Genomic DNA, 12,155 nt, shown 5'->3' with positions numbered 1-12,155 from the left:
GATGCAAATAATTAGAAATCCACCTTGATTCTCATCAAGCAGATATAGTTCTCATGTTAATTTTACCTTTTCTTAATAAAATTTTAAATTCTGGTTTTTACTGGAGTGTGTTAGCTGTTTATTCTTTTATGGGCATGCACCAAAAATGCGTTTTCTTAGTTAAGAAATAATCTCAGGAAAAAAATCAAAACAACAAAACCAAAGTTTACAGAGAACTGTGCCTTGTACTTTTTGTTACTGAAGCAGATATATCTGGAACACATCGTTTTCAAAATGGAATTCCTTGAAAATAAACTATCCAATGCCATGTCTGAAAACATAAATGTTTCCAGAGTCATGAACATAAATGTTGGTTTCTGTTCATGTGGAATGAGAAAAATGAAAACTGTAGATTCTAAAAGGTTTTAGCGATCAGAATTTAATGCAATTCCTTACTTGCCAGGTGAGAAGCAAGACACTGATGTGTCAACATGAAAAGAGAAGTCTCATTCCTTTCTTCAGACTCCTTAACAAGAAGTGCAGGGTCAGCAGAATTAGCACCTGTGTACAGGTGGTCCTGAGGCTGTTCCAGTCCAATCTGAGGACTGCTCAGAAGCTGTTGCTCAGAGGATTCTGCAGCATACTGCTGATGCTGCTTAAACTGTATTAACTTTAGCCCAGTTACCCTGCATTGAGCTGTGCTAAAAATATGATACTGCAGAGAAAAACTGATTTTTGTCTGTTAAAGCCCTGTCCTCCTTTATGCTGAGAAAGCTCAGCTGAATACCCACGGAGATGCTTCTGATGTCTATTAAGAAGAAACAGCATGGAGCTTGCAGTCTCATCAAAGATACTGTATCAGATCAGTGCTACATAACAAATTACCACAGTCTTAAATGGTGAGGAAAAAACAGTGTGAATAAGAAAGGCTGATATAATTAATGTTTCCACTTTAATAGTTTTCATTTGGAGAATTTTAGTTTCACAGTAAGTAAGTAGCTTAAAGAAATACTTTTATTGGGTATTGTAATTTAGTGTTGACTCATAGAGAGTTGTTTGATAAATCAAGTTCCAGCATTGATAATGATATTCAGAAGTATAAATATGCCACGTCTGGTCTTTTTTACTTGTCAGAGAACTATTTTTCTATGTGATATGCTCACTTACTTTTGAAAAGGTTGTTGGTTTCTGTGGAATCTAACTAACATCCAAGCTTCTCCAGAGTATGTTGGAGTTTGGGGAGTTTGGGGTTTGGTTTAGAGTTGTTTTTGTTTGTTTGTTTTGGTGGTTTTGGTGGTCTGTTGTTTTTTGGTTTTTGTGTGGTTTTTTTTTGGGGGGGAGGTTTGTTGGTTCGTTGGTTGGGTTGGTTTGGTTTAGTTTGGCTTGATTTGATTTCAATTGCGTTAGATGGTTTAGGTTTTGGGGGGGGATGTTTTGTTTTGTGCAAGCAGCAACATAGGAACAAATAATTTCAAGGTCAAAAATGTTTCTTTCTTAGTCTCTGCTTATGAAGATGTATACCTCTCATGCTGCAGGCACTTCTGTCTGAGATTCTTTCAATGAAATCCTCCCATTCATCCTACCTGTATGACAGGGGGCATGCTCCAGTCATGCCAGACTCTTGTGAGAGGCAAGACAAGAGCAACGGGCACAAGCTGAGAAATGTGGGATTTCATCTGAACACAAGGAAAAAGGTTTTTTATTGTGAATGTGTTTAAACACTGTCAGTGTGTCCAGAGAGGTTATGGAGTTTCCTTGGAGATATTCAAAAGCCATCGGACATGGACCTGGGCAAATTATCTAGCAAACTTTTGTGAGCAGGAGGGGTGTACTAGGTAATATCAAGAGGTCCTTTCCAATCCCAAAAATTCTGTGGTTGGAACTCTAGCTCCATGTTGTGATAAACCAGCTATGAGCTGTGCAGCTCCTAGGCATTGAAGTAGTTTAGTGAGTAATTGCTCGGAATTGCTGCACTACAACTATCATGCAGCAGCTATTTCATCTTCCTTCCATTCTACTCACATGTGAGAATCTGTTCTCTTGTGAAGCCGCATTGTTCTGTGGATTTTATGAGCAGCTGAGATACAAAACAGTATTTTTGCTGAAATACAAACATGAGTGCAAGGTGATGGCAAGCAATATTAATTTGATCTTTACAGTTTTTGAAAGTTACCTACAGCGTATGTTCCAGGGAGCCCCAAGAGGCCAGTTGATCCATGGGGCAGGATGAGCTGGGAGTTGAGAGTAGGTATGGCATGGGCAGGGCAGCACCATCCCTCACGGTGAACCTGGGCAGAGTGGTGAGAGACAGGATCCCTGGGCAGTCTTGGACAAGATGGAGTGACAAGTCAAGTCCATAGTAAGCCCAAGGAAACCCTCAGGAAGGGAGAAAAGACTACTTACAATGTAGGTGCAAGGTCTGTCTAGGAAACCCACAAACCAGGAGATCAGGAGGCAGGTCTGAGCTCAGGGACATCTACAACTTAACTCAAGGGAGATCTTCATCTGGAGGCGTGAGCTTGAACGAAACCCCTGTGCCCATGGGCAGGGGGGATTAATGCTAGCAGTAGATGCTACTTTTTTTTACTGTTTGTACTGTACCAAGGATCTGAAGCAATTTTCAGTAAACCGATTATTTTTGTAATTGTGTTTGATGACAATAGTCAAAAGTATTTATCAAACATTAATATGACACATTTATCCTTTTCATTAGTTTTCTTTCCTCCTTTAAAAGTATAAAGTGATTTTACTTTTTTTCTTAGTAGCTGGCAGTTCTATTGCATGTACAGTTTTAAAGAGAAATCCATGTATTTCTTTGTTTACTATTATTATTATTATTATTATTATTATTAAGCACAAAAGAAAGGAGCTAGGAATTAACTGCTTTTCTGTTTAAAGAATCTTTGAACTTTTCAGAATCCCATTTAAAAAAGCAAGAACAAACAAACAAACAACCTTGCAAATAAGAAGTAGTATATGAAAATAAGCAAAAATCAGATAATGAACCACACCATAATTTTCTATGCACCTATCAAGAGTGTACTAGGAATGTGAGTCCAAATCCTGTTCAGTAAAAAAAAGACTTTTCACTGATTTTGTTCCCACAAACAGTGCACAGGGCCAATTCACACACCAAGGTGAAGTATTTCTAGTCTTTATTTTACTTTGCGTGAAATAGGGTGCTCAATGGTAACTCACAAAAGACTGGCTCCCTGATCATCACACTGTTACACCACTTCTATTTGTGCATTATAACAAAAAAAGACATCAGCCTTCATTACAGATTACGTAACTTTTTTATTAATTAGTATTCAACCCCCATTTGCTGGTTGTGTCTCCTGCTCTGCATTCCAATTAGTGTAAATGCACAGTTCTTTCCTTTATTTGAGTCTGGGGTCTGTTTTGAGTAGGTGGTCAATGAGTCCCACCCTGCTGCTGCTGGAATTGCGTTTCCCTTGGTTTCTGCTCAGTTCTGCAGACCTCACTCCTGGTGGCTCTCGTCCAGACAGCCCATTCATCTTGGGATTGTCTTCGCTTTTCCTTGAAACGAAAGATTAGCCAAGCATACAACATTAATGATGCAATTGCTTAATCATAACTGTCTAGCTAGAGCTACTAATGAACAGCTAAAAACAAATTGCAAAGTTTGCTTAAAATATTGAGGGGTTCAAATCTTGAGGGGTTTAATATCAACTTTAGTAGACATAGGTCATGACTTGTTACAGCACAATGCAAACAAATAGGGAAAAATGTGCTGTAAAAAGAAACAGGGTCCAATTAATCCTTAGAAGTGAACTAAATATAGTGGATTTTAGCCTCTTCAGTCTGATTTTTAATAGAAATAAATAAATTTTGTCCACTGAACTAGCTTTTCATGGGCTCTTATTCTAGTTGTCATGCAGTTTAAATACACAATGAACATTCATTACAGCAACATTAATCTCGCAGACATTACACTTCAAATAATGGCTGCCTGCCTTAGTTCCTGGTTTCTCCTTTTTTAAACATTAATTACATCTGTCAACAACAATCACTTTAGAGTAAGATAATTGCAGGTATGGAAAAAGGTTACTCTTTGCAAATAAGTACTTGAAAAATAACATCTTTGTGGTATTAGGATTTTATTTACTTCAAGAGCTTCAAGAATGTGTTCAACATCCCTGAGTTTAACTACAGATACAAAAAGGACTTTCCATTATAACTTTTTTGTTTATATGCTTATCATAATAACTAACAGATTTTTTTGGGAATTATTTCATAGCAAACAAGACATACAGATATTTTTTGGTGATTTGGGACAAAGTTATAGATATAGATATTTGGATATTTATAGACATAAAAATATAGTTATTTATTCCACTCCAATATATTAAATTACTAATTAAATAAAATTATTAAATATATTACTACTCAGTAGTATGCCTGTTTGCAGATACATCTAACATGTTTTGTCAGGCTGTCTCAATTACAATAATTTTGATAAAAAATTCTAGTGCCAGTACTATTATTGCTCATGTATTTCATCATGTAAATGCTCGTCGTTCCGTTAGCTGTGGATCCAGTGTATTTTTCAGGGTCCAGAAGCATGTCCAGGGCCTGCATCCACAAATTCTGCATGGCTTGTTTTTTTAAATACTTCTTGGTTTAATCTCTCTTACTTATAAAGTCAAAACAATTGTGTCTTTGTCATCCAAGACAGGTTTATATAAATATTGTTAAAAATGAGAAATGTTATTTTGATGCAACATTACATTATTTTTATGGACAGAAGGCTTCTCCAAATATCTTATACATTTGCAAATTAGAAATCTTCTTGAGCTATTCCTAACAGACGTAATGGAGAGCTGATCAGCATTTTGAAATGATTATACAGTTTTAGAGGCTGGAAGAGAGGCTGCTTTCCTGTCACCACTTCAACTCCTTTACAGTGGACTTTTCCATTTTCTTCAGTTTTTCTTAGATCATATTTTATAATCTTGTGACAATTTCACATCCCTGTGGTTAGTATTAACCTTGTAAATCCTTCCAGTTTCTCTTTGGTCTTGGACAAATCCAAGATCCATCTCCTGGATGAAGCTTCACCAACATCTAGGAGAATGTTCCCTTTCCTCATAAAACATTTCTTTAAATCTGTCAGTGATTCATCTTGAAACAATAACATTTTGCCTTTTTTTTTTTTTTTTTTTTTTTGGGGGGGGATGGGGGGGGTGGTGCTGATATGCAGTTTGTGGGCCAGTATAACTTCTAAGTCATTTTTTTGCTGCACTGCTGCATACTTCCATTTCTTCAAATATTTAATCATCTGCTTCTTAGACCAGAATTTTTGTTCTTTTTCAGCTCATCCACATGGTAGCTCTCGGGAAAGGAGAGCATGAATAGTTATATGGCAAGCATAGTGCTCTTCAAACAGAAGAAAACAGGTAACTGTTAATGGTTAAATAAAATATAAAAAAAAAAAAAAAAAAAAAAAAAAAAAAAAAAAGTCTGTGAAACGAAGTTTGCTTCAGAGTACCAGAACAGCCTCAAATCCTAATTATACTTTCTACCATACATTGAATTCAGGCTAAATTCCAAGAAAAACGATAGGGAAAACTTCTTGAACTTTTGAACTGTAACATATTCAATGTAAAAAATGGTAAGATTATGAGACCTCTTTCAGCAGCTAAGCGAATACATTATACATCACCAGTACAAGTTTTATACTACATAGAATTTCCAAAGCCTTTTTTTTTTCCTAGAACATTTTACATTAGTGTACAGAGGAACATATATTGCTATAAATAGTTTTCTCTCTGCCTGTATCTCCACCCTATCAGTGGTGTATTTGGAGTACCTGGAAAAGGCTGCTTGAAAAGTTTCTCCTAGGATAACTTGTATTGAAATACCTGAAGCTGACAATGAACTGAATAACACAGTAAGATAAAATGGATAGCAAACGTTGAGCTCAAATGTATAGCAACCTCCTTGTGTAAGATGCTTAGAACATATAAATATATGGCAGCTCATTATTAAGACCTTATCTGATTTAAAATTATGAAAGGATTATTTTAAAAAGAATGATTTTTTATCTACCCATGTAATCTTCCAATGCAGTGCATTAATAAAACGTCTAGTACTTTCAGGAAAGGCTGATAATTAGTTTTTGGCACTTAGCTGCTAATGACAGCTGTAAAGGATATATTCTTAATTTATATTTTATGCAGGTACTAATGGCTAAAGTTAGAAGAATAATTAGCATAGTAGGACATGATGATTCATGCTGTTATTGATATTGTTGCAGTCAACTTTATGTGTCCATGCCAAAATTGTCATAATTTTTATTATATTTGGCTAATGGTATGCAACCCTTACATCAGATTTCTGTCTAGACAGTAACAACTTTTATAAAATATTTACTAAGAATCTCCATGACCCAGGATTCTTCTTGAAGCATAGTTTTTCTTGCTTATTTTCACTTTAGAGACTGAGAGCTACTGAAAATGCAGTGTGATTTTTCTGATTTGGAGACCTTGAATTATCTTTTCCTGGAGGCTCTATTTTTCTCAATGTTATTTTCAATATGCAGATTATACTAAGGGATGGAAGAATTTTAGCATATTGTGTTTATTAGTCATAAAGAGGGGGGAGAGTAGTGGGGGCTGTAAAGTATATTTCACATATGCAGAAATCTACCTTCAACAAAACCAATGAAACCAGACCTCCTGGCTAGAAAGAATGCATTATTTTTTCTAGTATATTTATTCTATCAAACTTGAGGAATTGAGTTAGATAATCTTTCATGTGAGGAATACCTGTGCAGAGCACACTAAAACCTGCCAAATTCTAAACAGGTTTTACTTTGATTAAAAAATTGCCGATATGTGTAGTTAAATATTATAATTGTGATCCACCACTGTCATCTTTCTGGAAATGGGAGATCCAGTGCATAAGATCATGCTCCATACTTCTGGGATCATCTAGTTCAAGTGTGATGCAGAGGGGTTATGTTTAGAAGCACACGGAGAAAAAAAGAGAGGCACATCCTGACATCTAAAGCAACTAATAGGCATCTAAACTAAAGGAATGTCAAGACTGTGGAAATTTTTTCAAAGAATCTTCATTCTTTAATAACATGGATATCTGTCCATGTAATGATATTTGAACACATGCAATTATGTGGGCATCTAGTTTGCATAGGCTGTTGGACCCGTACTGAGCTCATATCCTTGAATTTCAGAGGAAGGAAATCCAGATACAGTGCAGGGAAGGAAACTCAATTGCAGGAGTTTACAGTATGCTCACATCCCATCCAGAAAAATAAGCAATCAGAAACTAATATGGCTTATGAACCACATCTGCTCCGACTGCTAGATGTGTCTGTTGATTAAGGAACAGGTAAAGGGAACAATAATTCACTCTGGTTAGGAAATAAATTATGTTATGTGGAATACTGGAGATTTTCTTCAAATACTTTAAAAAAAAAAAAAAAAAAGGACAAGACAATCCATTATCAGGAGCAGAGAAGAGAATATTTAAGTGTTTCCTTTTCCATTCAAGGTAAACTGTGACTAGGTAAGGGTTCTTACGAGAATGAAAATAACAAGAAAGTAATTTTATATATACATTTGAGCCAAAGAATACATCTTTCAGACTCATATTGTATGAGATATTGCTAGCACATTGCTTTACAAAATGTGTTTGTAAGCATTGCTACAATTGAAAATGCCAGCTGAATCAATACCCACCAGTGTGCTCAGTAGTTATGAGAATCCATGTGAGTGTGACTTGCCTTGCAGATGCTTCTTGGGAAGGTTGGTTTGAATTAGTAACTTCATGAACATGCAAACACATGCATCAGAGGAAACAAACATATTTGCTATCTATTGTTCATCATTTGTCATTCTTCAGTTTTAAAAAGTTTTAATCACCTGGTGAAGGCACCAGGATTGCTATGTGTCTGAGGGAACCAATAACATAAGGGACCAACAAAAAGCTGAATTGAGTGATATTCAAACTCCACATAGAATTGAATATTTTCTTTTATTCACTGAATATTTCCTATGACCAAACAACATATTTTTAATGGTTTATTGACATAAAGAAAGGATTTTACCAAAATTTTGGCAGGTTGCTTTCTTTTGGGATTTGAGGATTTTGTGTTTGTTTTTTTATATTTAAATTTAATGCTTTAATACTTAAATTGACCTTTCTAGGTCAAAAAGTTTCCCTCACATTAAAACATACAGCCACTGTTAATACTAAAGAAATAATAACAATAATCAAAGTTCAAAGAGAGACAAAGTCAACTGTAGAGTTGTAGAGAATCATCTTATTACAACATTGTGTCTAGCTACAGAAGGAGAAACATGAATGCTTAACCACATGAAGTCCTCATGGGGAAACATGAATGCTCAACCACAAGAGAGGATCTGAAGTCACAAGTCATAGTATTGAGATATTTGTAGATATACAGCAGTTGTACACTGAATTCACACCTAAGACAAAGAGAAAATTCTAAAAATTTGAAGTCTAGCTTCTAGCCAAGTGGAAACAATTTAAAAATAAGAGAACTTTTTTTTTCTTTTTTTTTTTTATTCATTTCAAGCAGACCTCTATCAAATTATTTTGCAAAAAATAGTTGCTACAGTTTCCTTCCTGATATTTAAAAAAATAACTAGCAATGTACTGAACTTCCCAATCCCACCAGAATTGCTTTAAAATAACAGGATGGTGGGGAATCCTGTTTTATGCATGTCTTGTTTTATGAAATAAAAAATAAGCTATAACCTTTCTGCTAAAAATCAGTAACAAAGAAGGCTATGCTGAGAGTAGCTAGAGGAACCCCTTTAAATTTAATCAATAAATGTGCTTCAGCCTTTACTTGGAAACCTGGAAAAACGGAATATCTCAACTGGGCAGTCATGAAAGCTGATGTTTTCTCCTCTTGTGAGCTCTCAGTCTGGAACAAAAAGCCTTATTGATGGAAGAAGAAAAGAAAATGGATTTTGGAAATAATAGCCAAGGATACCAACAAATAAAAAAGATTTATTAACAGCCTTGCAGTTTCTTGGGCAGTAGGTTTTTTCTTTGTATTCCCATTTGTCAGAAAGGGCAAAATAATAAAAGACTTTTCACTGAGTGGAAAAAAATTAGGTTTTGATTTAGAATTTTTGTTAATTTAGTCAATTCAAATGGCATTGACCCACACCTCTCAAGAGAAAAAACAAACAAACAAACAACAAAAAAAAAACCAAACCAAAAAAAAAAAAACCAAAAAAAAAAACCCAACCAAACAAAAAAACCCACCAACCACCAACCAACCAAAAAACAACAGTTGTGCTAAATTTTGTTTTCTGCTTAAAATTATTGGAACACACATTTCCAAAATCAGGTGAGTTTTCTTCATCCTTTACAGATGCTGTGTCATCTTATCTGTCAGCCATACAACTGTGGCATAGATGCCTTCAGATGCATAGGTGCAGTGGATCTGAGGACCCTTGGCAGGATCTCTGCCAGAGACACAAGATTACAGACATCTCTTCAGGCTGAAAAAAATCAGGTTCTTCAGCCTCTTATCTCAAACCATCCTTGTAGCTGTCCATTGGGTTTGTTCCAGTTTGATTGCTCTAGTTTGTACTGGAGAACTGCAGCTTGGGCACAGGACTCCAGTTGCAGTTTCATAAGCACAGAATAAAGGATAATAATCTGCTCCATTTACCTTCCTCAAACATCAGTGTAAAGGGGGACCTCATCTGTGCTGGTATAAATTTATTGTTGTCTTCTGACACTTGGCCTCTGATGTGCAACTTAAGTCATTACCAGACCCCTAGAAGTCTTCCACATGTAAAAAAACTACCAAATTTCAATAGTTGGGTATTTATACTAGTTGTTTTTTGCCTTTAAAATGCTTCAGGCTCTCACTTCCTCTGTGACCTGTTCAAGACTAAGCAGTCAAGTCCTCTCCACAGCCTAACTGAAGATCTAAGCAGGTCCCATACTGACCCACATTCTCAAATAAGTGTGCTTTTTATGTCATCTCCTTACTTGAAATCTGTAATCTTGAATTTTTTATTTTTTTTTCCAGAAAAGCTAGCAATTAATATGTATTGAGATACCATTTAGTCATTTGACCCCTGGCAACAGTACCCAAACAGAACAACAAAAAAATTGACTATCCTTTCAGGAATGATGAATGCTTTAAGATAAAATAGTCCATATAACTTTTAAAGTGAAGAACCTTGCTGAAGATTATCTGTCTGTGTAGCTATTATAACTGGATACATATAATTTATGTCATTCCCTTTTGTCTGTATGAAACCAGTCTGGGATCAGAGTGAGAGGGTTTTGATAACTTTTCAGTACATTGCAAGAAAAAGAAATATGATAGAAGAACACGTGATAAATTAAATTTGACATATTTTTTATCTATATAAAATGGATTCTGAACAGCTGGTAATTGCAAATATTTTAGAAGTCATTTTTGATGTGGAGTATTGCTTCTGTGCTCAACATTAATGAGATGTGAATTGTACTTCATCAAATTGACAGTTCTCAGGATTTTTTGATGAACACACGATACATTACTCAGAACAGCGCATAATGGATACATTTACCTGTGAAGAGAAGAAATTCTTAGTTTCAGTACCTTCTAGTGACCTACTTTGGCCATGCATTACAGAGCTGTGCAAACAAATTTATGGGTACATATAAACAGAATAGATAGAAAAATTTTGGGTAAAAAGAAGTAGAAAAAAAATTCAAAATAATAAGGAAAATGTAAGCATTTTTATTTAAAGGAACAGAAATAAATTTTATATTTTAAAAAGGGTGGGTAGACCTAGTATCTATCAAAGAATTCAGGAACACCTTTTACTGAATGACTAGGATTTCCTCTTCTGTAAGACTTTTTGCTGCTTTATTTTTTTATTGAGTCTCTATTGTTATTGAAAAAACAAGCTGGTATGATACATGAAAGTAGCTGTTGCCTTGTTAGAAGTTTCAGAGGGAAGTCAAAGGGATTATTCAAATATTTAACGTTATTCACCCATAGGCAGTATTATTGCCTTTGATTTCACCGTGAAAAGAGTACTGTTCATACTCAAGTCTAGGGAGATAATTACAAAGACATCCCCAACTGCCCCAGTCAGATGCATATATGATTTGGAATAGATCTGCATAAGGTCAGTGGGTGAGCTTTCATGTCTCAGCGTTATAATTCTTGGGGGGTTTTAGTGTTTCTTTAATTGTGAGTAGTGGTTGAATGTGCACACACTAGCATGTAAAATTAATCTTGCCACCCTTACCTGCATCAGGGGGATAAAACTTTGAATTTCTTCTGGTGGTGAACCTGGAAAATGGTAAGGAAAATCCCAATAGAAGAAATGGGACAATAGAGTAGGGATTTATAAATTGATTAATCAGCATTGCAGACAGAGACTGAAAAGGTAAATATTTGACTACAGCTATCCAAATATGAAAAAGAGAAAGCATTATGTTAACCTCTATAAGGACATTATTTCAGATGTAGATAAAGAATTTGTAGTGCTGTAATGTAAGAAAAAAGTGCTGTAATGTTGACAGTTCCAGAAACTCAAGTTTATAGTGTAGATATTCAAAACAGTGCAAATATACAGCAGAGCTATCTCGGGAATTTTAGCCTAAGAGAAATCTAATCCTGTTGTCCACATACACATGAAGGAATTAAGAAGATCTAAGAGCAATGCTGGCACATATAAAAATATATTCTTTTCAGGGAGGCATTGGAAGGAGTTTACTGGAAATTATTGCCATCATGTTTTGGATTCGTTTCCTTAAACGAGTTATGAGGAGTCTGAACCTGTTACAGAATGGATCCTTGGCTGCTGGTGACAGCACAGCATACAGTATCCTATCATCCAGAAAATCCCTTTGGTTTAAATATTCTTCGTTAAAGGATGCTTGCACAGAAAAAAAAAAAAAAAAAAAAAAAAAAAAAAAAAAGTAAACAATGTGTTACAGAATATGGAGAAAATAATTTACTTGGCATTGATGGACTTAATCTATTGACTGATTTAAGTTCAAGGCATAGACGTTCCAACTGTGTTTTCTGAATTTTGTGTATTCTGTAGTGCAGCTCATCAAGCACAGTCCTGGTAATTCAAAAATATCTATTTATTTTTTATCAATAAGCTCTGGAAAAGGAAAATAAAATATCTTGG

General features: G+C 35.1%; 1 protein-coding gene across 5 annotated transcripts in view; it reads left to right on the top strand.

The window, feature by feature from the left end:
- RALYL (RALY RNA binding protein like) overlaps positions 1–12,155 on the top strand; it is a 391,070-nt gene that overhangs the window by 74,663 nt on the left and 304,252 nt on the right. For 3 of the 5 annotated variants that reach the window (XM_058422915.1, XM_058422916.1, XM_058422911.1), the window contains exon 3: positions 5,317–5,399. The exons of the other annotated variants lie outside the window; for them this stretch is intronic. In XM_058422915.1, coding sequence (XP_058278898.1) covers positions 5,351–5,399 — 49 coding nt within the window. In that variant the 5' untranslated portion in view covers positions 5,317–5,350. The remainder of the gene's footprint in view (positions 1–5,316; positions 5,400–12,155) is intronic. 5 annotated transcript variants of the gene reach the window in all.

Source organism: Hirundo rustica, chromosome 1, assembly GCF_015227805.2.
Source record: "Hirundo rustica isolate bHirRus1 chromosome 1, bHirRus1.pri.v3, whole genome shotgun sequence".
NCBI classification, from domain to species: Eukaryota; Metazoa; Chordata; class Aves; order Passeriformes; family Hirundinidae; genus Hirundo; species Hirundo rustica.
This window is presented reverse-complemented; position numbering and strand designations above follow the sequence as displayed.